The sequence below is a fragment of the Nelumbo nucifera genome, chromosome 7 (assembly GCF_055504915.1).
Source record: "Nelumbo nucifera cultivar China Antique chromosome 7, China Antique-T2T, whole genome shotgun sequence".
NCBI classification, from domain to species: Eukaryota; Viridiplantae; Streptophyta; class Magnoliopsida; order Proteales; family Nelumbonaceae; genus Nelumbo; species Nelumbo nucifera.
Window position 1 is genome coordinate 45,177,120 of NC_142655.1, and position 27,243 is coordinate 45,204,362.

The 27,243-nt window shown below is 38.2% G+C and overlaps 2 protein-coding genes and 1 non-coding gene across 11 annotated transcripts; 2 read left to right on the top strand and 1 right to left on the bottom strand.

The window, feature by feature from the left end:
* The first annotated feature begins 13,036 nt into the window (after nucleotides 1–13,036).
* LOC148790447 (uncharacterized) lies at nucleotides 13,037–21,877 on the top strand. 9 transcript variants are annotated; one of them, XM_088891111.1, is made up of 7 exons: nucleotides 13,037–13,543; nucleotides 16,867–17,226; nucleotides 17,416–18,380; nucleotides 18,463–19,509; nucleotides 20,036–20,138; nucleotides 20,594–20,745; nucleotides 21,116–21,877. In XM_088891111.1, the coding sequence occupies exons 4-7, from the start codon at nucleotides 19,444–19,446 to the stop codon at nucleotides 21,236–21,238; spliced, it is 444 nt and encodes a 147-aa protein (XP_088747237.1). In that variant the 5' UTR covers nucleotides 13,037–13,543; nucleotides 16,867–17,226; nucleotides 17,416–18,380; nucleotides 18,463–19,443; the 3' UTR covers nucleotides 21,239–21,877. The 9 variants fall into 9 exon arrangements, 1 of the variants encoding a protein (XP_088747237.1); XR_016078376.1 differs by having other exon boundaries at nucleotides 13,044–13,543; nucleotides 21,109–21,877; XR_016078371.1 differs by having other exon boundaries at nucleotides 13,038–13,568; nucleotides 16,867–18,380; nucleotides 21,109–21,877.
* Nucleotides 17,383–17,489, bottom strand: LOC148790448 (small nucleolar RNA R71). Its single transcript, XR_016078986.1, has one exon. It is a non-coding gene; the product is annotated as a small nucleolar RNA R71 (small nucleolar RNA).
* LOC109115569 (uncharacterized) lies at nucleotides 18,446–18,910 on the top strand. The gene has a single exon (XM_088892298.1). It carries the CDS (start codon nucleotides 18,446–18,448, stop codon nucleotides 18,908–18,910), a length of 465 nt encoding a protein of 154 aa, XP_088748424.1.
* Nucleotides 21,878–27,243: the final 5,366 nt, after the last annotated feature.

Sequence of the window (27,243 nt, forward strand, 5' to 3'; positions counted from 1 at the left end):
ATTTCTACCCCTTTTAGCAAAAAAATAAATTTTTTTTGTCTTTTGTAGGATATTGGACAGATACCTCGTAGAAGGTCTTCTCATGCAAATGCAACGAGTTGGGAGAGTGAGAATGCCAATGCAAAGGGCAACGAGTTGTAGGATATTGGACAGTTTTACTTACGTTCAAAAACATCGCTAATTAAAAGATTATTTGGTTGAAATTTATTTTGTTATATTTTAATATATACTTAAATTGTTAATTAAAAGATTATATGGTTAAATACGATGAATTAAGTGTAAAGTAGATAATTTAGAATCATTAGAATACCAAGAAAAAAAAAACAAAATAGAAAATAATACACTTTTGGCGACGTTTGTTAAACATCACCGAAACCAGTGTTACAAAACAAAAAAAAATAGCCTTTTGGTGACATTAAACTATTTGCCAATGTTTATAAACGTCGCTAAAAGTGACAGTTTTACTGCTACATGTCACAATTTTTAATTATAAATTTGAATTTTATATTTTTTATATTTTAAAATATAATTAGATTATTAATTAAATGATTATATGGATGAATGTGATGAATTAAGTGTAATGCAAGTATTATAAAATCATTAGGATACCAAGAAAAAACAAAATAGGAAAAAATTACAATTTTGGGAACGTCACCAAAACATAACAAAAAAAAGTTTTGCTGACATTTATAGAAGTCACTATAAGTCACAGTTTTGCTGACATTTATAAACTTCACTATAAGTCACAGTTTTGTTGACGTTTATAAACATCGCTAAAAGTAGCAGTTTTGTTGTCTTCTAAAATTTATAATGCCATGAACCTTGTTGTAATAGTAAAATCTTGTCCTAACACACATAAACTCTTGAAAGACGATTTATTTGTCATGAAAAATTTGGCATACGTACTTGACTAGTATTCATTATAGAATTTTCTAAATTATGAAATATTTTTATAGCTATATTTTCTTTTAAAATAAACTTCCTGGAAATACAAGAATGTTGGAAGGAAATTGTTGGTTGATGTTTCCCTTGTGCAGAGTCATGGGTCAGAAAAAAACTCTCGTTCTGCTTAGAGATCTCCATTCCCATGATGCAGCTCCATCATCTAACCCGGTACAATAGGTCAAATTTAACTTTTTGTTTATACTTGCTAAAATTTAATGTTATATTTCTATATCTTTTGCCAAAAAAAATAAAATTATTTTGTCTTTTGAAGGATATTGAATAGATACCTTGCATAAGGTCTTCTCCCATGCAAAGGGCAAATCCCTTTGTTTCAGATGTTATATTTTTATTCTCATTTCATATGTTTTTTTGTATAAACATAAATGTTCCATTGCAAATACATTTTTTAAAAATTATAATGTTGAATTTTATTTTGTTATATTTTAATATATATACTTAAATTGTTAATTTAATGATTATATGGATGAATGTGATGAGTTAAGTGTAAAATCAGTAATTTAAAATCATTGGGAGACCAAGAAAAAAAATAAATACACTTTTGGGGACATTTGTTAAACGTCACTGAAACCGGTATAACAAAACAAAAGAAAAGCCTTTTAGTGAAGTTTATAAACGTTACTAAGAGTCACAATTTTGCTAATGTTCATAAATATCGCTAAATGTCATAGTTTTACAAACGTTTATAAACATCACTACAAGTCGCAGTTTCGTTGACGTTTATAAACGTCACTCAAAGTTGTAGTTTTGTTGGCTTCTTATATTTGTAATGCCATGAACCTTGGTGTAATGGTAAAATCTTGGCCTAACACACATAAACTATTGAAAGAGGATTTGTTTGTCATGAAAAATTTGGCATACGTACTTACCATGGGATCTCCATTCCCATGATGTAGCACCATCATCAAATCCGGTACAATAAGTCAAATTTAACTTTTTGTTTATTCTTGCTAAAAAATTATGTTAAGACTTCTATATCTTCTGGCGAAAAAAATAACATTATATTGTCTTTTGTGGGATATTGAACAGATAATTGGCATAGGGTCTTCTCATGCACATGCAATGAGTAGTGATAGGGAGAATTCTAATGCAAAGGTTAAATCCCTTCATTTCAGATGATATATTTTTATTCTTTTTTCAGTTATTTTTTGTATAAACATAAATGTTTCATTGCAAAAACATTTTTTGTAAATTATAAATTTGAAGTTTATTTTGTTATCTTTTAATATATACTTAAATTGTTAATTAAATGATTATATGGATAAATGTGATGAAATTAAGCGTAAAATAGGTAATTTAAAATCATCGGGATATGAAGAAAAAACAAAACAGAAAAATACACTTTTGGGGGCTTTTGTTAAACATCACCAAAACCAGTGTTACAAAATAAAAAAAAAATGCCTTTTGGTGACATTTATAAACATCAATAAAAGTGACCATTTTATTGACGTTTATAAACGTCGTGACAAGTCATTGTTTTTACTTAGAATTTTGAAGTTTATTTTGATATTTGATGATTTGATAATTTTGATATTTGATGAATTTGATAATTTGATTTTGATATTTGATATTTGATGATTTTGATATTCGATGAATTGATATTTGATTATTTGATGATTTGATAATTTTGGTATTTGATGAATTTGATGATTTGATTTTGATATTTGATATTTGATGATTTTGATTTTGATTTGATATTTGATGAATTTGATGACTTTAATATTTGATTATTTGATAAATTTGATTTTTGATTATTTGATGATTTGATACTTTTGATATCTGATGAATTTGATAATTTGACTTTGATATTTGATATTTGATGATTTGATTTCCATTTGATATTTGATGAATTTGATGATTTGATATTTGATGATTTGATCTTGATTATTTGATACTTTTGATATTTGATGAATTTGATGACTTTGATATTTGATGATTTGATTTTGATATTTGACGAATTTGATATTTGATATTTGATGAATTTGATGACTTTGATATTTGAAGAATTTGATGACTTTGATATTTGATGATTTGATTTTGATATTTGATATTTTGATGAATTTGATAAATTTGATCTTTGATGATGGTATTTGATTTTTTTCATTTTTCATTTTATTTATTATTATTATCTCTTTCTTTTAGAAGAATGTTGTGGGTGCATAACCTTAGAAGAGGAGTGAGGTCAAGGTTAACTCTGTCTAGTCGTGAGCCCTTATGTAACCTTGGTCTAACTTTAGTTCCACTGCAAATTTCGGAATTAGGAGGTGTATCAAACATTGAAGTAAGGTCTTTTAGAGAACTAAAGAAGGAGAAGACTTTGCACTCATACGAATAGAGGAGATAACATACTAAAGATAGGATTCCCCGGCCTACTAATAAGTTGAACCCCCTTTTTGTACTTTTTCCTTTTTTTCTTTTTTTTCTTTTATTTACCCTTTTTTGCTCTCAGTGCCCTAATCATGGTTTTCATCGAGCCTGGGTGTCACCTAATTGTTGTGCAGTGGAGCCATTACTGGTTTTCATCTGGGCCGGCGATATTTGATCTTGCCATAACCTAATGCTTTTACTCAGAGCGCCTTTTCAGGTTTTCACTCTGCCTTTTTAGGCCATGCATTTATTTTTTATTTCTCTCCATTCACTCCTCCCATCATTGCCACAAGGGGATGGGGAGACACTTTCTTTGTCATCTGATTCCATGTTCCTGTTTTTTTCTTTGATTAGGGAGGTCTTAGTACTAGGACGAAATGTGGCTAAGGCTCAAGGGTAGGTGGGCTACTTGGTTCATGGGTTATCAGGGAGCTGAAATTCTTAAAACCTCCTTGAATTTTCCATCTTCTTCCTTTTTCTTTCTCTCTCTCTCTTTTTTTATCTTTTCCTTCATCATTATTATTTTTTTTCTTTTTTCTTCTTTTCTTCTTCCTCCCCTTTTTTTCTCTTCCTTGCTTCTTCCTTTAATTCCTCCTTCTCTTTTTCATTTATTTTGCATTACCTTCGAGGATTGCTAGTATCCAAATATTGGGACATTCAAGGAAAAGGTCACAAAGCTCAATTGTCTAACTAGTGAGTTATTATAATTGTACTAGACAAAAGGAAAGGTAACAGAAAATGGCCGAAAATGGCCTCCCTTCATTTCATTGATAAAAATTGATACATGGAATCGTTACAATTTAAGCATAGTACTTTTTCACTTGATCTAAGTTGGCTGGTTCTGGGAGGTCTTCATCATCCATTTTGTCGATTATTAGTGCTCATCCAGATAACCTCTTTTTAACAATGTAAGGGCCTTCATAGGTGGGAGTGAACTTGCCCCTTGTCTCCGACTGATTCAGAATAGTTCTTCTGAGCACTAATTCACCCGACTGTACATTTTGGGGTCGTACCCTCTTGATGAATGCACATGTCATTCGCCTTTGATAGGCTTGAGTATGGGCCATAACTCTTAGTGTGCTTCATCTAAGAACTCCAACTGCTCATAACATTCTTGGACCCAATTTGTCTCTGGGATCTCTAACTCTAATATGACACATAAAGATGGCACTTCAACTTCTGTTGGTAGGACTGCCTCCATGCCATACACTAAAGAATATGGTGTTGCCCTAGTTGATGTCTTAACTAACGTGCAGTAAGCCAAGAGAGCATATGGTAGCATGTCGTTCCAAGACTTGTAGATAAGAGACATCTTCTTCAGATTTTTTTCGATGTTCTTGATTGCAGTCTCTACTACTCCATTCATTTGAGGTCGATAAGGGGATGAACACAACTATTTAATCTTGAAATGATTAAAAAGGGTAGTGACTTCCCTTCCAACAAAATTTTTTCCATTATTTGAGATTATCTCGCATGGTGCTCCGTATCTGGCAATGATGTTGCTCTGGATGAATTGAAATATCTTGGTCATTGTTGGATGGGCTATGGACATTGCTTCTACCCACTTGGTGAAATAATCAATGGCAACCAAGATGAACTTATGCCCATTTGTTGCAGGTTGTAATGGACCGACCATGTCAATTCCCCATACTGAGAAAGGCCAAGGTGTAGTGAAATAATGTAGCTCTGAGGGAGATGCATTTATCTTTCGATCAAAAACTTGACAAGCATGACATTTTTGCACATGTCGACAACAATCCTCATCCATTGTTGTCCAATAAAATCCCATTCGAAGAAACATTTTGGTCAACATATGTCCATTCATGTGAGGGCCACATATGCCACCATGTACCTTCTCCATCTTTCTTTGTGCTTCTTCTTCATCCAAACATTTCAACCAAGGTAATCCTAGGGACTTTGATACAATATCCCCCCCCCCCCCCCCGCTATGATGAAATGTCCTGCTAGCCTGGTTATAGTTCTCCTCACATTGGGATCTGCCCCTTCTAGAAATGCTTAGTGCTCTAAGAAATTACCATCTGACTCCTCATCTTCTATTGTGACTGCTAGTATGCTGCTTATGTAGACAGGCTCACTATCCCAATTTAAATCAATCGGTTCTATTGCCATGTTGGCAAGTAAGCACATGGCTGATCCAAGGGAGGCTAAAGCATCCGCAAAGCGGTTGTCTTCTCTAGGCAGGTAATTGAAGGAGATGCACTCAAACTTTTTGATCAACTCCTTGAGGCAGTTATGATACAATGCTAGTCGCTCAACCCGTACTTCCCAATCACCCTTTGCTTGACTAATGACCAAGAAAGAGTCCCCATAAATTTCTAATTCATCGATGCCCCAGTCCAGTGCCATTTGGACTACTCTTAGGCACGCTTCCCATTCACACGTATTATTGGTATTGGGAAAGCCCAGACAAATAGCCAAAGGAAAGTGAGTGCCTTGGGGGTCCACAAGGACCATTCCCACTCCCCATCCTCTTTAGTTTGATGCTCCATCAAAATATGCCTTCCACCTTTTCCCCACTTGTATTTTCAAAATGGTTTCGTCTCGAAAACTAGTTGGGATTGCTTCATACATTGAGGTGGGGTTATCAGCTAAATGGTCAGCAATGGCCTGGCCTTGGACTGCTTTTGTGTCACATACTTGATGTCATATTCAGAAATGAGCATGATCTAGTGGGAGACTCGACTAGTAACTGGAGGCCTCTCAAACAAATACTTGATGGGGTCCATTCTAGAAATAAGCAACACCAAATTAGTAACAAGTAATGGCGTAGTTTTTGACAGGCCCAAACGAGTGCTAGACATGTTTTTCTAGCATAGTGTACCTTGTCTCATAGTCACAAAATTTTTGACTTAAGTAATAAATGGCTCTTTCCTTTTTTACCTGTCTCATCATGTTGCCCCAGTATGCATCCAACAAAATCTTCATGCAATAACAAATACATGAGTAAGGGTTTCCCAGGCCTAAGGGGATCTGATACTGGTGGATTTGTCATGTACACCTTAATTTTGTCAAATGCTTATTGACAGTCTTCATTCCATTTTACTATGGATATATTGCAATCTTCCCAAGAAACTTTTGACTTTATTTTCTTTTTTGGGAGGAGCCATATCAACAATGGCTTTGACCTTAGCAGGGTCAATCTCAATCCCTTTTTGACTAATGATAAAGCCCAATAGCTTTCCTGATGATCCCCCAAAAAGTGCATTTCTGGGGATTTAACCTGAGGCAGAATTTCTTGAGTCTTTCAAAGAGCTTCAGTAGGTCTTTTAAATGATTCTCTGCCTTTTTTGGACTTGGAAATCATGTCATCCACGTATGCCTCCAATTCTCTGTGTATCATGTCATGAAAAAGCACTATCATTGCTCTCTGATCAATTGCCCCAGCATTCTTAAGCCCAAATGGCATGACCTTGTAGCAAAAGGTTCCCCATGGTATTATGAAAGTCATCTTTTCTTTGTCTTCCTCTGCCATTTTGATCTGGTTATATCCTGAAAATCCATCCATGAAAGAGAAAATTCCATGTTCTACCGTGTCATCAACAAGAATGTCAATGTTTGGTAAGGGAAAATCATCCTTGGGACTAGCTCTGTTTAAATCCTGGAAATCCAAGCACATCCTAACCTTCCCATCCTTTTTAGGCACTAGTACAATGTTGGCTAACCATTCAGGGTAAGTTTTCACTTCTAGAAATCCCACTTTGAACTACTTCTTAACCTTTTCTTGAATTTTCAGAGACCACTTTGGATGGAGCTTCCTGAGCTTTTGCTTTACTGGCTTTGCATTGGGATGTATGATAATCTTATGTACCACCAAGTTGGTGTCCAATCCTGGCATGTCTTTGTAGGACCATGCAAACACATCCCTAAATTCTTTCAACAATTCTATTATGTCAAGTTTCTACTTTGGGATTAAATGGCTCCTAATTTTTACCAACTTTGGGTCATCATCAGTTCCAAGATTAACTTCTTCTAAGTCAGCTTCTAGTCTTCTTTCCTCTTGCCATTCAATCTGATCAAGGATACTTTGAGGGATCTCCTCCTCAAGAGGTTCCTCCTCTATCCCCATGAGAGCAAAGTCTAACTCAAGGTCAAAGTCATAGGCTTGTGAGATGGGTTTGGATTCTTGTAAGATGAAAAGGAGGAATAAACATGGGAATTGGAACTAGAAAAAAAGGAGATTTTTCAAAAAAAGTGGTCGGGCCTAGGTTGTGAACCAAGGTTGCCTACGTACCCTTTTGAGGGAGATTAGGCCACTCGTAGTTCAAGCAAAAGGATTTTCGTTTCATTTGGATCAATGAAGTACAAAAACTACTTTTAGGACTGAGACATAGGGTAGAAAGCATTGAACCCCTGGCCCGAGAATTACAACTTAACAAACCTCAAGAGAAGGGGCCTCTAAGCCATGGTAGTTGGAGAAGACATCTAGTTATGAACGGGCTCTCGTAAAGGGACAATTAACTAGGCAAGGTCTTCTATGAATTCACCTCCTATCACACATACATCTCCATCCAAGGATTCCCAAATGGCACGATCCTCGAGCTTGTCAATTACCTCTAGTGCAATAGGGATTTCCACCTTGCCCCAATTGATGGGACAACAAGGCATGTAGATCTCCTCAATATCCTTTTCCTCCTGGGCCTTTGATGATGAGTCAATGTACTTCTGATCTTCTTAGTTTTCAAGAAAAAGTAGTGAAATATCTAGGATGTTAAGGGGGTTTCAGGCTGGCTTGAGGGGTTGGTGATGGTTGAGGCATGGTTGCTAGTTTGACAAAATGTAGTGGTGTTGAAAGAGGTACACCTTTCTTCTTCCCGCCTCATGGACCAAATAGGTCATGTTCATCAGGTTTATAGCCCACTCCAAAACGAGGGAGAGATCCCTTAGCTTTAACAAGGTTCAAACTCCCTTGTTGCTTGATACGTAACCCTTTGTTAGGGTCAAACTTCATATGAGCCATCATCCGGAGGGGTGGTGCTATTCTCCCTTGGACTTTCTTTGCCTCTTGGACCTTCTCGATGGAATTCACTTCTTCAAATTGGTAAGAGAAGAAACCTAAACCTTCCTCCAGGTGATGAACTGATGATTCTGTAGCTGGTGCAATCTGACTGTCCCCAAGGATTGTAATGAGTTCATTATCAAGGACCAACTTTAGTCTCTGGTGGAGGGAAGATGGCATGGCTCCAACAAGATGAAACCGAGGTCTCCCTAGCAGTAGGGTAAAAGATGGTTGAATGTCTAGAACTTGGAACTGAATCTGATAAGTAACCTTTCCAACAGTCACATTAAATGTTACATCTCCCAAATTTGGCCTAACTAAATTGTCAAAAGTCATTACCGCAATGGGTCTCTTCTTCACATCATGTACACCCACTCCTAGTACTTGTAATGTTCTGAGGGTGCAAACATTCAAAAACTAGACCCATTATCCACCAAGACAGTAGGGATCCTCATTCCTCTACAAGTTACTATGATATACAATGGAAGATTGTGAGTAACGCCATCTATTGGGATCTCATCATCTGAAAAGGTTATGACTTGAGGAGCCAAAATCATGCCGACCATCTGTGCTAGCCTTTCTGGTTCTATACTTGGGAGGACAAGATTCCTCTTGAAAACTTCCATAATCTAGTTCTTGTGATGTTCTGAAGACAAAAACAACCCAAGTATTGAAATATGTGCTAGTATTTTTGCTAGTTGATCCACTATGTTGTATTGGGACTTTTCAATGGCTCTTAGGAAATCATCATTCTCCTTATTTTTTCTCTCTTCAACTGGATCCTCCCCTATCTTGGCCTTTCCTTTATCCATTGCCCCAGTCACTTGTCATGGGGGCAAAAACCTTTTGGATCTTAATAAGGCTCCACGCTTTAAATTAGTTTGATCAACATGTGCCACCACTGGCTTAGTGTAATAGTTCCATGGGACCTTGGATGAATTTTCTCCACAAAGTTCTAGGTAGGGAATGACAAAGGGTTTTCGAGGGAGGTTGTCACTAGGTACAGTGGAAGGGGTGAAAGGGTTATTGGTAGACTGTGTGGAAGGGAGGGGGATGCACAAGGGAGGTCTGATAGTGCAAATGGTGTCAAAAGGTGGGTGAATTCATGGCACTAGTACTGTAGGTAGGGTCCCTATCGGAATAATCAATACTATAGGGTCCATGAACTGCCTATCTTCTTCATTGCAATGAATGCTATTGCTTGGTCCTGCTTCATGTGGTGACATGAGATTTCTAGTAATCCCCATTGGTTGCTTCTCCGATTGCTCCACTTGAAAGGTGATGTGTCCGTCGTCAATCAACCTCTAAACTGCATACTTAAGTTGCCAACACTTATCGGTCACATGCCTTGGGCCTTGGTGGTAGGCGCAGTGGGCATTCTCATCATACCCTCTTGGCTTGGGTTCTGATGGCAGTTTCCGTGTCAACAAACTCAAGTACCCTTCTTTAACCAATGCAGGCAACGACTAAGAGTGAGGGTATGGTAGGGGTAAATTCTATCCTATTCTCTTTTTGGATATGAGGGTTTTGGTCAGCTACGAATGATGGCTGTTGGGGAGTAGGTGGCTAGTATGGTCATGGAGCTGGCACAGGTCGAAATGGCTGGGCTAAGACAGGCACTGGTGGTGGTGGTGTAGGTAAGAAAAATGGTGGTTGGGGATTGTTGGAGTAAGTGGTTGCAACAAAGTTAGATCGGATTTGTTGGTGAGAGGATGGGGAAATAGCATGCACTTCATTTTCTGACTTCTTGATGGGGGCTTTTTGACAAAGGTTTGGGATGGGCCAACTCCCCAAATTGAGGGATTGATTCTTCCTTGCCTCACGGCTTCCACAATCCTGGTAGCCCCCCTAACAACCTCATTAAAATCCTTAAGAGGTTGGGTAATCAACACCGAATAATATGGCTCACCTAATGTTTTTATGAACATCCTTACCATTTCCTCCTTAGGTATTGGATACCTTAGTTTTGAAGCCATTTCCCTCAACCGATATGCATACTCAAGAAAATTTTCTCCTTCCTTCTGTGACAAGGCTTCTAAGTCAGCTCGATCGGGAACCAATTCCATGTTAAAAGAGTAATGATCCAAAAAGGCTTTAAAAACCTACTTCCAAGATTTCTTCTTTGTAGGGTCCAACATGGCAAACCAGGTACGCGCATCTCCTGTCAAACGTTTTTGGAATACCTGGATAAGGAGCCTCTCATCTGAACCATATTGGAACATATCTCCACAAAAGATCTTAAGCTGGGTTTGAGGGCAACCTTTTCCATCATACTTTCCAACTCAGGTAATTTAAACTTTTCTGGGAGTATTGCATTAGGGTATAAGCACAATTCTTTAAAGTTTGTAGTTCCTAGGTTATGAACCCCTTTCAATTTCTGGATTTCTTCCTTCATTTTCTCTATTTCTTCCCTCATAGGATCATTTGCAAACGAGGCTGGCTTGAGTGGGAGGATCGATTGGGAGACATGAGGGTCTTCTTCTTCAAAGTCATCAACTTGGTTGACTATTGGAGTTGTGGGTTGCTTGGTGAAGACAGTAAGTTGTGGCCTTGGGATCGGTGATGCGGTACCGGCGATGAATACAAATGAGGTAGGAATCACAGTAGTGGTGGGGATGGCGAAGGTTTGAACTTGGGTGGTGTTTTGGGGGTTGGTAGAATTTCTTTCTGAGAGTCAATCAACCCAAGCAGACATTTTTGAAAGCCTTTCTTGAAGACGGAGAAAATCACTATATGAAACAGTAGCAGGTGTAGCAATCTCCACATTGGTCGTGTTCTACTGCCCTAAGCCCTCTGAGGTTGTGCCTTCGGTTGCCATGGTGCGGGCGAAGGACTGGGTCACAATTCTATTGGTCCTCGTTTTGGCCTGGAGGAGGTCAAAATTATTCACTACTTGAGTGAGAGAAGACAAAGAAGTCGATTTTCTACAGTTGATGAGATTATTTAATGAACCTAATTTCCAATTCTTTTTATTTTGATTTTTGATGATTTCTATTTGATGAGTTGATTTGATGAATTTTATAAACTTAATTTTGATTTTGACTTTTGATATTTGATGAATTAATTTGAAAGATTTGACATTTGATGTGTTGATTTGATGAATTTGATAATTTTGATGAACTTGACTTTGATTCTTGATGCTTTGATTTTGACTTTTGATACTTGATGAGTTGGTTTGACAACTTTGATAAACTTAGCTTTGATTTTGATTTTTTCTATTTGATGAGCTGTTTTGCAAAATTTGATATTTGATGAGTTGATTCAATGAATTTGATAATCTTGATTTGATGATTTTGTTTGATGACTTTTGATTGTGTCAATTTGATGAATTTGATTCTTTAGGCAACAATCCTCGATTTTAAGATTAGAATATTTGGTATTTGAATGAAACAATAATGGCTCAAAAAAAGATAGTATCTTCATTAATGTTCACTGCATCCATTTTTTTTCTTCAAAAAGAAAATGAAATACAACAATCCTAATCAGTTGGGAGGAATGTCAATGCCATAGTAAATCAAGGTGCCTTCGAGTATTGCCATTCGATTTGCCACCTGCATTGTGTATGCTTCCATTCGGTTAACTAACTCTTCATATCTGAAGTAGCCTCATTCCTAACTTGATGGAGCTGGTGGCGAGTTTCATTGGTCTCAGCTTCTGACCTTTGCTTCTCTTGAATTGCCTCTGCTAATTTCTCCATTGTCTCAAGATAGCTTGCTTGGGCTTCAGTCAACATTTTCTTTTGACTTTCCTATATCTCTTTTAATTCCATAATTTCCTTCCTTAAATCCGACTCTTCTATTTCCATTTTTCGCTTGTGCTTGATGTGCTCTCTTATTTGCTTCCTTATAGAATCATTGTGCCTCCCGATCCTTACTTCTTGCTCCTCATTTATCCTATTTTTCTCATGAAGTTCTAGTGTTGCTTTCAAATATGGATCATCTAAAGGTCGCTTGAGAGATTCCTTTGATATAGTACCTTTGGACAGAGGTGTTATTGGGGTGGGGAGCTTGGACAATGGCACCAGAGGTGTCGGGAAACTTTGATTACATAATCAATCCTTGTATGAATCCCTGTATGTATGGTCACACATCGGCTTGGAGGTTGGCAACAGGTTTGGGAATTCCCTTTTACTGGAAGCCCAATGTTCTCTGAACCTCCTTTCCATGTTCTCACAATACTTGATGAAATCAACCATGTCCCCCTTTGATGTCATCGATGGTTGGAATGAACTGTAAGAGGCCTAGTTGCCTTAGGACTCGTATTGGGACATATGGTGGTGATCCGTATAAACCTGCTAGAACCATGCTTTCTCTTCCTTCTGTGGCTAAATGGGGTTGATTACACCCTTCTTGAATGGACAACCCAATGTTCCAATTGATCTTTCCTTCCGTGGCCCTTTGCAATGATGCCAAGTTTTGCTTCTCTGTCAACACTGCTACTTGTGGATTAGTGCTCAATATTTCTTTTACCTTGTACGTGGGTGATGAACCTACAACTTATTTATATTTTATGAGGTCTTTGCATGGAGTTTTATGTCGGTTTAATTAAATTTTGCCCTATTTTTAGATTAATTGCAATAAAGATTTCAGAGGCAGCCAACTCAAGAAAAAAGAAGGCAAAAGAAAGAAAAGAAAGCCCAAAATTTATCAAGCTCAACCCAGCCCAGCCTTGAGAGCAAGGGAGTTTCATTTGGCCCAAGTAGTGCAAGCTAACTCTTTGGAAAACCCAAGGGAAGAAGCCTAGCAAGAAGGAAATTTTGGCCCAGCCCATTTTCAGCCCAAAGAACAGCCTAGAGTGCAGCCTACATGTGCTCAAAACCAAGCTAAGTTGCAACCCAAATAGCAGCCCAAAGGGAGCTAGGGGCGGCAACTCCTAGAAGTTTCTTGAAGAGGAGGGAGCACTCTAGAAGGTTCATGAGGGGTGTAATACACCCAATTCTAGAGACTTCAAGAAGAGGCAAGAGCTTTCTTGAAAGCCTATATAAGGAGGTCTCTAGAGGGGGAAAAATGGTCCATCACCTGATTTCAAACTCTCCTTGAGCTCTTGTTCTAAGAGAGAAGAAGAGAGAGAGATAGGCGCAAGAGAGGAGAAGAGAGGAGGAACAAGCAGCTTCAAGAGAAGAAGAAACTGAATTCGAAGGGGGAGAAAGCAATTGGAGATCAAGGTTTCATCCTCACTTGATTTCTGCACAAATTGGTAATCGAATTCAGCTAAGATTTATGTAATTTCTCCATCAAATTTTCCTTTCTTGCTGTAATCAAAGCATGAATTATGCAAATTCAATTCTGTAATTTGTTTTCTAAGTTCATTCGAGTAAAGTAGATTCAACCTTGAAGTTTCTTGTTTGGAATATCAATTGTGGATTGTTGGCCGAACTGCTATTCTGAAATCTCAGATCTGAAATTTCAGATCATGAATTTACAAGGTCTGAATTGCTATTTTCCAATCTCAGATTTGTAAATTCAGATCATGAAATAGTGAGATCCGAACTGCTATTCTATAAAATCAGATCTGTGATTTTAGATCATGAACTTGTAATACCTGAATTACATGAGAAAGAATTCAGGTAGCTTTAATTCAGTCTGGCCGAATTGTTCCTCTTTCTTGGAATTCCTAGAGTGCTTGAGAAATACTCTAAGATTTCAGATCTGCCAATCAAGAGCCGAATTGAGTGCAAGGTTAGAGATAACTTGCACAATTCGGTTGGTGTTCATTCAGCTGAGTTGATGATCATCCAGCTGAAATGAAGCCCTAGAATTGCTAGATCTGAATGCATGCATGGTGATTAGATCCTTGATAGAGATATAAGGACCATCACTCATGCATAGATTGAAGATGCTCTTGAGAGAGGCTGTTCATTGCTTTGGGATTTCACCAAACCAAGGCTAAATCCTATTCTACTCGAATTGCCTAGAAAACTAGTTGCTGAATTTATTTTTCTATGCATCTTTAGCTTGTCTCTTCACTTGCATACAAGGTGTTTGGTCCAATGTGTTAGAAATAACTTTGTAGTTAGAATTTCAAATTTTCATTAGTTTTACATTTCGGCTGATCAGACAACAGTAGACTGATTTATTACTAGTGTCATAATGAGTCACACATCAAGTTTTTGGCACCATTGCTGGGGACTTGTTGTATCAATATTAGGAACTAGCCACTGTTAATCTGATTTTCAATTTTGTGCATTATAGTTCAGATTAGTATGCATGAAACTCCATTGCTGATCTAGTTAGTTCTCTTTCCCATTGATGATCTACTTCATCTTCGATTGTTGATTTAGTCTTAGTAGTAGAGCTGCATTCTAGTTTGCATATTTCATAAAAATAGTGTGGGTCAAATCTGTATACATTAACTGTCATGGCTAAAATAAAAAAAAAACAAAAATCAGATCTGAGCACACTGAAAAAAAATGATTTCTGATCTTCATTGACGATTGTTGTTTTAGTCTCAGTAGTATAGTCTTGGATGTTTCAGAAAATAATGTTCTAGTTTCAGTAGTGGAGTTGTGTTTTCTTTTGTTCTGTATACTTCATAAAAATTGTGTGATTTAGATCTGCATACATTCACTATCATTGCTGAAATTAGAATGCAGATTTGAGCACACAAGAAAAAAATTTATGTCTGCTTTTCTAGTTTCAGTAGTGTAACTGCATTCTAGTCTTGCATATTCGATAAAAAGGGTGTGGTTCAGATCTGTATACATTAATTTTCATTGTTGAAATCAGAATTCAGAATTGAGCCACACACAAAAAATAAAAAAATAAAAATTTCATTGCTGATTTCTTTAACTGTTAGCTGATTTCAGTTCTGTACAAATCTGCATATAGTATTCTTCATTACTGATATTACTACTCTATTTTTTTTTTCTATTGCTGATTTGTTTGGTTTTGATTACTGTTTTAGTGCTGAGTTTAGCTGGTTTTTGGGTCTGTATAGCTCATAAAAACAGGGGAGTTCAGATCTGTACACAGTAGATTTCAATACTGAAATAAAAAATCAGATCTGAGCACACCAGAAAAAAAAAAGAGGGAGATTTTGTTCAGTAGTATAGTTGTATTACTTCTTTGTGTTCTATTTCATCTCAAAAGAAAAGAAAAAAAAAGAAAATTATCAATATATGGCCGAATGATGCATAGGCGGCTAGTACAGTTCTGATTGCATTAACTGTGATTTATAAAATTCAGACCTGAACTTATTGCTATAATTGCTTGCATATTTTGTGGTTCAGATCTGATCACACAGCTTATCACTTTTGCAATCAGATCTGAACACTTAATGAAGCATTTTTGTTCTAACTTAGTGCTTTCAATTCAGAGTTTCAGATCTGAAATCAGACCTGTATTCACCATGATTTCAGATTTGAAACCCACATCAATTCGGAGATTTAGCAGGTCTTATGGGAAGCATGTTAGAACATACCAGATATACAGACCTGAAACTTTGCTACCATTCATAACCACTGATTTCGGATCTGTATACACCAATTCTCCTTGCTGACTTCTCATATCAGCCCTAATCACAGTAGATGGCAGCCATACAAGCTGCTGAAATTTAAGATTGCAGATCTGAATGTGTAAATGATTTATGCATGTACCCTCATAAATTTCAGATCTGAATGTGTAAAACCATGCATAGCATCTGTACTCAATAAGGTTAGTGGTGTAAACTCAGATTGCAGATCTGAACTCATTATAGTTGCTATAGCTTCTGCTCTTTTTGGTCTGCTTTTTCTTTTGAAAATAATGAGATTTCAGATCTGATTACCTTACTTATCACTTCTGCAATCAGATCTGAAGACAACTGTACTATTCTCAGTGGCTACCGAATTCAGATCTGATCTCAGTAGCAGTCACAGCTGTTCTAAGTATCAGTAGCTGCTGTTATATACTGCTGTTTTCAGTAGCTTCTGAGATTTCAGATCTGATCTCAATTTTGTGTAGAACTGATGTCTGAATTGCTATCTCACAATCCTATTTACACTAATTTCAGCTCTGTGTATTGACCTTCAATAGCATACAGTAGCCTTTCCATATGAAGCTCAGACCTGAACACAGCCACTGCTGATCCGCATGTGGCTGTCCTCAGTAGCTACTAAGATTTCAGATCTGATTTCAGATCTGTATATTACTGTTCTGAGTAGCTATTGAGATTTCAGGTCTCAGCAGTTCAAATCTGTGTAATCTCATCATTGATTTCAGCAATGTGAAGAGAAGGAATTTGTAAACTATTGTTCTACTCTCAGAGGTTACTGATTTCAGACCTGTTTACTAAGAATTTTTTTTTTTTTTTTTTTTTTTTTGTAAATTGCAGTAGCTAGCTGATCAAGAATTTGTAAATTGCTATTGAATTCTGTATATTGAATAAGATGTTGGTTCAGATCTGCTTTTAGTTAGCTGCATTTATTTATTTTAGGATGTAGGTTTTTGTATTCTAATAATTCACTATACATTTTCAGTTGTAATAAGGTTAGTTATTTATATTCTTTTGTATTATCTTGTTTATTGCCTTGACTTTCACAGTTTCTAACAAGCAGAGTCGAGCTGGAGGAAATCCTCTACGACCCGGAGATTGAAAGAACTCTCCGTGTCCGTCTAAGAGCAGCCAGACAAGTCCAGCAAGAAGCTCAAGAAGCTCAAGAAGCTCGAAAAGCTCAAGAAATGGCTGAGTAGAGGACTATGATGGATTATGCCAAACCCACACTCACTGGAGCTGCCTCTAGCATTATCAGGCCCAATATTGCTGCTAACAACTTTGAGATCAAACCGGCCATCATACAAATGATTCAAAACACGGTGCAATTTTGTGGTTTGGCCCACGAAGATCCCAATGCACACATTTCTAACTTTTTAGAAATATGTGACACATTCAAACACAATGAGGTAAGTGATGATGCCATTAGGCTGAGGTTATTCCCATTTTCTTTGAAGGATAAAGCCAAAGCATGGCTGAATTCATTACCAGCAGGATCAATAGCTACGTGGGATGAAATGTCTAGCCGTTTTTTCTCTAAATATTTTCCCCCTTCTAAAACTGCTAAAATGAGGAATGACATCACTACTTTTTTCCAGCAAGAGGGGGAATCTTTATACAAGTCATGGGAACGATACAAGGAGCTGCTAAGGAGAATTCCTCACCATGGCCTCCCCATTTGGCTGCAAGTGCAGACTTTCTATAATGGTCTTATTGACTCAAATAAGACCATACTAGATGCTACATCCGGAGGATCCATAAATAATAAAACTCCTGAGGTTGCCCATGCACTTATTGAGGAAATGGCAGCCAACAACTATCAATGGCATTCTGAAAGGACTCAAACTAGGAAGCAGCAAGGCCTGCATAATTTTGATACTTATACGGCACTATCTGCACAAATAGGAGCACTCAGTAAGAAAATTGATGAAATGCAGATAGCTGCCATGCATGTGCAGCCTCTTACTTATGAATTGTGTGGGGGAGGCCACATCAGCACTGACTGCCAAGTTGGTAATCAGTTCAGGCCATCTACTGAACAAGTCGACTATGTCAGCAATTCGTCAAGACAGCAAGGTTACGAAAGTCACCATACCTTTCACCTAGAATGGAGGGGACATTCAAATCAGTCCTGGCCAAGTCAGCATACTTCAAAGCCTTTCCACCAGACTTATCATCAGCCCGAACCAAAGTCCATTTTGGAGGAACTGATGACAAAATATAGCAAGTGCGGAAACCAGGTTCTAGAACCAAGAAGCCTCAATCAAAAACCTGGAAAACCAAGTGGGGCAATTGGCACAATTAATCTCTTCCAGAATACCGAGAACTCTTCCAAGCAACACTGAAGTGAATCCACGAGAGCAGGTGCAAGCTATTACCTTAAGAAGTGGAAAAGAGTTGCCCGAGGTAGAGAAGAAGAATTGGGCTGAACCCAAGACAGAAACAAGTCTTGGGACTAGACAACAGAAGAAGGAACAACCAGAAGCACAACAAGGGATGCACCAACAGCCACAAGTTCCATTCCCTAACTGGCTGAAGCAACAGAAATTGGAGAAGGAATTTTGTAAGTTTCTTGAAATTTTTAAAAGTTTACACATTAATATTCCTTTTGCTGATGCTTTAGCCCAAATGCCACACTATGCAAGGTTTTTGAAAGAATTATTGGCAAACAAAAGGAAACTGGGAGATGTGGCTACAGTTGCTTTAAATGAGGAATGTTCTGCTATCCTTTTGAACAAGCTGCCTCAGAAACTTAAAGATCCAGGGAGTTTCACTATTCCTTGTACTATAGGCAGTCTAAAAATTGAAAAAGCTTTATGTGACCTGGGAGCTAGCATCAATTTAATGCCATATTCTATCTTCAAGAAATTGGGATTGAATGATCCCCAACCCACTAGAGTGGCATTACAATTGGCTGATAGATCCATTAGACATCCTAGGGGGATCATAGAAGATGTTTTAGTTAAAGTTGACAAATTCATTTTTCCAGTTGATTTCATTGTGTTAGACATGCAAGAAGATGTTGAAGTCCCACTGATCTTAGGGAGACCTTTCCTGGCTACCGGGAAAGCAATGATTGATGTCCAACAATGACAACTCAGCCTTAGGATACAAGATAAGGAGATTATTTTTAAAATGTCTGATGCTATGAAACATGCACCCTTTAGTGATGATTCTTGTTTTATGATTGATGCCATTGAATTGACAATTGATGAATGCTTCTAGGTAAGTAGATTAGTTGATCCTCTTGAACTCTGCCTCCAACAGGGAGACCTTGAAAAAGGAGAAAATGAAGAATTAAACCTCATGATAGCATACCTAAATGATAAGCCTCAATTCCAGGGAAAGGGGTTTCTCAAGTTAGAGAACTTAGGCAAATTGTTTGGACCATCAGGTAAGCCATCATCCCAAGAACCCCCCACCCTTGAATTGAAGCAATTACCTTCCCATTTAGAGTATGCTTTCCTTGAGAAACCATCAGATCTCCTCGTAATAATTTCTGCAGCACTAAACCCCTTACAAAAAGAAAAGTTATTAAGAGTGCTGTGAGAACACAAAAATGCTATAGCTTGGAAGGTAGAGGATATCAAGGCATTAATCCATCAATTTGTACTCACAGAATTTTGATGGAAGAGGACAGCAAGCCTTCTGTTCAGCCCCAAAGGCGCCTGAACCCCAACATGAAAGAAGTGGTAAATGCTGAAATAATTAAGTTGTTAGATGCCAGGATCATTTATCCTATTTCTGATAGTTCTTGGGTAAGCCCTGTCCAAGTTGTGCCCAAAAAAGGGGGTATGACTGTTGTTCCAAATGAGAAAAATGAACTCATCCCTACTAGAACCGTCACTGGATGGCGTGTGTGTATTGACTATAGAAAATTAAATGAAGCCACCCGGAAGGACCATTTCCCTCTCCCATTTATGGACCAAATGTTAGAGAGGCTAGCTGGGCATGAGTATTATTGTTTCTTGGATGGATATTTAGGGTACAACCAGATACCAATTGCACCAGAAGACCAAGAAAAGACCACTTTTACTTGCCCATGGTCCCTTTGCATACCAAAGGATGCCCTTTGGGTTATGCAATGCCCCAGCAACCTTTCAGCGATGTATGATGTCTATATTTTCTAATATGGTTGAAAATTTTATTGAGATCTTTATGGATGAATTTTCAATTTTCGGTTCTTCGTTTGATGCATGTTTGAATAATCTGGAACAGGTTCTTACTAGATGCGAAGAAACACATCTTGTGTTGAATTGGGAGAAATGTCATTTTATGGTGCAAGAAGGCATAGTACTTGGCCACAAGATCTCTCAAAGAGGTATAGAAGTCGACAAGGCCAAGGTGGAGGCAATTGAAAAATTGCCACCCCCAACATCTGTTCATTCTTTGAGAAGTTTCTTAGGACATGTCGGATTCTATAGGAGGTTTATTAAGGATTTCTCAAAAATTGCCAAGCCATTATCTACCTTGCTTCAGAAAGATGTGACTTTTGAATTTTCAATTGAATGCCTTCATGCTTTCAACATCTTGAAAGACAAATTGATCCATGCACCTATCATGGTAGCACCCGATTGGACCCTCCCATTTGAATTAATGTGTGATGCGAGTGATTCTGCTATAGGAGCTGTTTTAGGACAATTTACTATGCTAGCAGAACCTTGAATGAACCCCAACACAATTACCACACTACAGAAAAAGAGCTGCTAGCAGTAATATTTGCACTTGACAAGTTTCATTCATATCTCATATTGTCCAAGGTTGTTGTCTACACAGATCACTCGGCATTAAGGCACTTGCTTACCAAGAAAAACTCAAAACCAAGACTGATCAGGTGGAACCTTTTGTTGCAAGAGTTTGACATTGAGATTAGAGACATGAAGGGTGCTGCAAACCTGGATGCTGACCATCTCTCCTGGTTGGACAAGGTAAGCTCAAAAGAGGAGATAACTAGCAACATTTGAGAAGAATTTTCGGATGAACAGCTGTACTCAATATAGGAATACTCATATCCTTGGTATGCTGATTTTGCTAATTATCTAGCTGCACAAGTCCTTCCTCCTAACCTTTCATATCAACAGAAAAAGAAATTCCTTTCTGAGGTAAAATATTATCTGTGGGAGGAACCTTTTTTGTATAAATTGTGTGCAAATCAGATCATAAGAAGATGTGTCCCTGAGGAGGAGATGGAGTTGGTACTACAACTTATTTATATTTTATGAGGTCTTTGCATGGAGTTTTATGTCGGTTTAATTAAATTTTGTCCTATTTTTAACTTAATTGTAATGAAGATTTCAGGGGCAACTAACTCAAGAAAAAAGAAGGCAAAAGCAAGAAAAGAAAGCCCAAATTTTATCAAGTTCAGCCCAGCCCAGCCTTGAGAGCAAACGAGTTTCATTTGGCCCAAGAAGTGCAAGCTAACTCTTTGGAAAACCCAAGGGAAGAAGCCTAGCAAGAAGGAAATTTCGGCCCAACCCATTTTCAGCCCAAAGAATAGCCTAGAGTGCAGCCTACATGTGCTCAAAAGCAAGCTAAGTTGTAGCCCAAATAGCAGCCCAAAGGGAGCTAGGGGCGGCAACTCCTAGAAGTTTCTTGAAGAGAAGGAGGGAGCACTCTAGAAGATTTATGAGGGGTGTAATACACCCAATTCTAGAGACTTCAAGAAGAGGCAAGAGTTTCCTTGAAAGCCTATATAAGGAGGCCTCTAGAGGGGGAAAAAGGGTCCATCACCTGATTTCAAACTCTCCTTGAGCTCTTGTTCTAAGAGAGAAGAAGAGAGAGATAGGCGCAAGGGAGGAGAAGAGAGAAGGAACAAGCAGCTTCAAGAGAAGAAGAAACTGAATTCGAAGGGGGAGAAAGCAATTGGAGATCAAGGTTTCATCCTCACTTGATTTCTGCACAAATTGGTAGTCAAATTCAGCTAAGATTTATGTAATTTCTCCATCAAATTTTCCTTTCTTGCTGTAATCAAAGCATGTATTATGCAAATTCAATTCTGTAATTTGTTTTCTAAGTTCATTCGAGTAAAGTAGATTCAACCTTGAAGTTTCTTGTTTGGAATATCAATTGTGGATTGTTGGCCGAACTGCTATTCTGAAATTTCAGATCATGAATTTACAAGGTCTGAATTGCTATTTTCCAATCTCAGATCTGTAAATTCAGATCATGAAATAGTGAGATCTGAACGCTATTCTTTAAAATCAGATCTGTGATTTCAGATCATGAACTTGTAATACCTGAATTACTTGAGAAAGAATTCAGGTAGCTTTAATTCAGTCTAGCCGAATTGTTCATTTTCCTTGGAATTCCTAGAGTGCTTGAGAAAGACTCTAAGATTTCAGATCTGCCAATCAAGAGCCGAATTGAGTGCAAGGTTAGAGATAACTTGCACAATTTCGGTTGGTGTTCATTCAGCTGAGTTGATGATCATCCAGCTGAAATGAAGCCCTAGAATTGCTAGATCTGAATGCATGCATGGTGATTAGATCATTGATAGAGATATAAGGACCATCACTCATGCATAGATTGAACATGCGCTCGAGAGAGGCTGTTCATTACTTTGGGATTTCACCAAACCAAGGCTAAATCCTATTCTACTCGAATTGCCTAGAAAACTAGTTGCTGAATTTATTTTTCTATGCATCTTTAGCTTGTCTCCTCACTTGCATACAAGGTGTTTGGTCCAATGTGTTAGAAATAACTTTGTAGTTAGAATTTCAGATTTTCATTAGTTTTACATTTCGACTGATCAAATAACAGTAGACTGATTTATTACTAGTAGTTACTACATAAGTCCTCGTGGGAATGATACTCTACTCACTACTCTATTACTTGAGCGGCTAGTGCACTTGCTAGTGCCGCAATGAGTCACACATCAGTGGGTTGAGATAGAAACTTTCCGGTGTGGATGACCAAATACAGTAGATGTTGTATCAACCACAGTTGTAAGATCTGGAAGGAGCCATCGAATGACCATGCTCTATGTGTCTGTAACATGGTTAGGCCCCACAAAATTTCTACTAAGATCATGGGGACCAAGGTGACTGATGATGCTTCTTTGATTTGACGCAACACTGTGACCAGTCTTGCATGAATCCTTTTGCGGTCAAGTGAGAAGAGATGTCCTACGATGGTCATGAACAAGGCATTTTGTTGTCCTTCCCTATCATTCTCGGACTTATCTAGTTTGAAGACTTGGGTGTTGTGGCTTAGCAGGAACTGAACTGTGATGGATTCTTCATCTTCTAACTCTAGTTGGAGTTTTTTGCCTACTAACAATTGGCATAGGTCTGCTTTGTACCCTTGCTTGGCAATTGGGAAGGCAATCTCATCTTCAATGGGCATTTGCATGAGATAAGCTACATCTTCTAATGTTGGACACAACTCAATTTCTCCAAAAGAGAAGACCATTTTTTTGGAACCTAACATTCGAAAGCCGCCTTAAGCATTGGTCGTTCCAACTGCACCAGTGATAAGTTCATAACATTTTCCCAACGGGGTGTTGCTCCAATTGCTCTATTGTCATCTACTTTTTCGAGAATCTGGTCTTTAAGGGATGCATAACATCCTGGATATTCAAAAAAGGGTTGATGCATTTTCTATCAAAAAAAGAAGAGGGTTAGTAGGCCATTATTGTAACACCCTTAGTTTATTTTAAATAAACGAAAATGAACATCAATGAAATATCATTTAATACTTATCAAAGGATGATTAGTCCTTTAGCCATATTTGTATTTATTGGATACCTCTAGATTTTGGAACCACAAAGGTTACGTAGTGGATCAGAATATCTTTTGGTACTAGTTAAAGGGACGTCATGCCCTTTACCATACGCATGCCTACTAGACATCATAGAATTCAAAAGCCACAAGGCGAGACCGAAGTGCACTAACTGAGAGATGAAGTATCTTTTGATATTGGTTAAGAGAGGGTTAGACCCTTGCCATATATATACCTACTAAAAACTCCAAGAAATAAGGAGGGTTAAAATGGTCTTTTGATGCTACTTCTCAAGAGTTGAACTCTTAGAGTTATGCATTTACTTAGCCTTAAGATGGGCATAGGATGAAGAATAGTAGAAGTCAAAATGGCCTTTTGATGCAACTTCTCAAGAGTTGAGTTCATAGAGTCATGCATCTACTTAGCCTCAAGATGGGCACCTGACGAAGCACATAAGGGGTCAAAATTGGCCTTTTGGTGCTATTTCCCAAGAGCTAATCTCATAAGGGCATGCATCTACTTAGCCTTGAGAACAACAACCTTGAGTGGCAAGATAGGCTTCTTTAAGCATTTCAAATGGGAGCTTTTGATTTGGTGAATTTATTGGATTTTGATATTGATTTCAGATTTGATTGAATTTTTAGACTTTGATCTTAGGTGTAACATTAATAGCTTAAAGGGCACTTTGATGTTTTCTTAGATTAGGATTTTCTTTTAAGGAATTTAAGGTTTATTTTGATATTTCTTTTAGGGTTTATTTCTTAGAACAACAACCACATAGTGCAGCACTCTTAGTGTCCGAGTCCTAATTTTGTTAAGGTCCTCCTATCTTACTTCCATCTAAGGCTCCTATGTATGGGTAATCTAAGTGTAATGCATGATGTTGTTGGGAGTTCTAGACTCTGAGGTTCCAACAAGGCTGCTAGCCTTCAAACCTCCACCCATGGACAAATGGGCTTCTTTGGTTGGTGGCTAATTTAAAGGTTTTTGGTGGAGCCTTTAAGGACCAAAATCCAAGGGCACACACTTACTATCCTTCCTTTAATAGGTGAAATAGGATTTTAATTTTATTTACATGAGAGTTTGTGTGACTGTGAGTGTTAAAGCATGCAAGAAAAATGAATAGGAAAGCAACAAAACAAAAAACAAGGGGAGAATGCAACCACATGTTTAAGTTTGTAAACAGTCCTACAAGTTTCCAAGTGGCCACATTTGGGGATCTAATAGAAGCTAAGTTCTCTTGATGCTTTTTAACTAAATAAAAAAGAAAAGGAAAGAACAAGGAACAAATGCAATTTATTGCTACCCAAAACTAAGCTAATCATATTCAGTTATAAAGAAAGCGAAAACTACAAATTTTGAGAGACTACCAAAGGAAAAGAAGGGGAGGGAGGAAAAAAAAACAAAAAAAACAAAAAAGGATTTTTCTGCTATACTGAAGGCTAGTCGTGGTAGACATTCAATGCGTTATGACAGAGGGTGCGATGCGATAACAGGGCATGGAAAGGGTAGATGAGTGTAATTTAGGTGCGATAAGACTGAAATACAGTACAATGGGTGGGTTCCAAGGTGCGACGAGTAGGAAGGAGGTGCGATAAGCAGGTTCTAATTTGCAATGAGATTGAACTGATTTGCGATTTTGGGCTTCTAGGTTGCGATGAACTTTTGGGTTGCGATGAGCTTCTGGGTTGCGATGGACTTCTGGGTTGTGATAAGCTTCTGGGTTGCGATGAACTTCTGGGTTGCGATGAGCTTCTGAGTTGCGATGGACTTCTGGGTCGCGATGAGCTTCTAAGTTGCGATGAAGTTCTGCGTTGTGATGAGCTTCTAGGTTGTGATGGACTTCTGGGTTGCGATAAGCTTATGGGTTGCAATGAGCTTCTGGGTTGCGATGGACTTCTGGGTCGCGATGAGCTTCTGAGTTGCGATGAAGTTCTGCATTGTGATGAGCTTCTGAGTTGTGATGAGGTTTTGGGTTGCAAGGAGCTTTTGGGTTGCGATGAGCTTTTGAGTTTGTGATGAAGTTTTGGGTTGTGATGAGCTTCTGGGTTGCAATGAGCTTCTGGGTTGCAATGAGGTTCTGTATTGCGATGAAGTTTTGGGTTGCGATGAGCTTCTAGGTTGCGATGAAGTTCTAGGTTGCAATGAGCTTTTAAGTTGCGATGAAGTTTTGGGTTGCGATGAGCTTTTGAGTTGCGATGAGGTTCTGGGTTACGAGGAGGTTGAAAGGAAGGTGGGATTTGGATTTCTGGGTTGTGATGGAACTGAACCAGATTGTGATTTCATCAAAAGTATGGTTTTGGGTGAAGTTTCAGGCACGATTTGTCCCAATGATGGTTTTGAGCGCATAAGGAGGAGGTTACCCGTGCCAGAGAATGTTAAAACATGGTTTTCAATTGCACTGGGAAGGTCTATCATGCCCAACCTTCTTGAATCGCAAACAACTGAGTGCGAATTTGAGCCCAGACGTTTACCCACAAAGGTCCTTAAAAGTCCGCAGTGGAGTTGCCATCTGTGAGCTCCGGGAAACTCATGGTTGGCTCAAAGAGTTGGAGTCGCCACTCATTTTTTAAAGGAAATGGTCCCTCATTTTCGGGTTTGGAAAGATTCGAATTAAGCCTTTGATAGTGACTCCGTCCTTAACTAAGGAAAGCACTTAACTAAGAGATTTTGGGTTCAAAAAATTGGGAGAGGGAAGGTGTTAGGCACCCCTCTCTCCAAGCTGCTGTAATAGCCTAAAACGGTAACCAAGGAAAGCACTTAACTGAGAGATTTTGGGTTCAAAGGGTTGGGAGAGGGAAGGTGTTAGGCACCCCTCTCTCCAAACTACTGTCATAAAATGGGAGAAGTTCAAGCTCAAATTCTAGAAAAACAAAAATTAACAAGATTGCTCAAAGCTCTTGAAATCTGGCAAAAATATTTCCAACTTTCCTAAGACCCTTGCCTCTCTACCTCTTTTTCTCAATCTGGACGAAGTTGGGAATGCAAGTTTCCCTAGATTTTAGGACTTTAAGCAATCTGAAACTAAACTAAGAGCAGAAAGAGTGGAATAAAAGGCTTACCTCTCGTGCACAACCTTGAAACCAACTTTCTAACAACTAAAAAGACTTCAAACGTAACTTGAGCAAGGCAGGAGCTGGGCTGAATGTTTCTGGTGTTAAGTTGGAAAACAGGGGATGAGGCTTGTGCTTAGTTTTAGGGATTTTGGGATTTTAAGTAGAATGGAATGCTACAGAAGTTGGAAAAATCCCCTCTCCTTTCTTCAAGCTCAAGTTGGGCCTCTATTTATAGAGAAAATTGAGGGAGGTGGGTTTGAAACTCGTCCAGCTACAGTGTCTGTGATTCAGTAGAGTTTTTTCATTGAAATAGGCAAGGATTTTGAGAGAGAGCCTGTAGTTGACCATTCCTTCTTTGTGCAACAAATCTTCTCAATTTTAGGTGGCTTCTTATGGGTTTTTGTGCGTCCAATGAGGGATTGGGGCATGCCAGACGTTGCAGCCCCATATTTGGAGCTGATAGTGGCAAAAAACATAAATTTGAAGAACTTTTAAATAAGGTTTTGTCCTTTCTTGGTTTTAAGTGGGGGCCTCCTGTTTGGTATTTTGGGCTCTTTAAGCCTATTAGGCTCAAATTCATTGGTCCAGAAGTTTTAATGGGGTTAAGTAAGGAGCTGACATCAGTCCCCACCCTTATAAGATCTTAGGTGA

What these genes read in the sequence shown, in the direction of transcription:
- LOC109115569 (XM_088892298.1), top strand. Translation starts at nt 18,446, where the DNA reads ATGCCACACTATGCAAGGTTTTTGAAAGAATTATTGGCAAACAAAAGG.
- LOC148790447 (XM_088891111.1), top strand. Translation starts at nt 19,444, where the DNA reads ATGGAAGAGGACAGCAAGCCTTCTGTTCAGCCCCAAAGGCGCCTGAAC. An exon ending in ACCCCAACATGAAAGAAGTG is followed by an intron (nt 19,510 to 20,035) that starts GTAAATGCTGAA and finishes AATCTGGAACAG; the next exon opens with GTTCTTACTAGATGCGAAGA. An exon ending in CCACAAGATCTCTCAAAGAG is followed by an intron (nt 20,139 to 20,593) that starts GTATAGAAGTCG and finishes TTGTCTACACAG; the next exon opens with ATCACTCGGCATTAAGGCAC.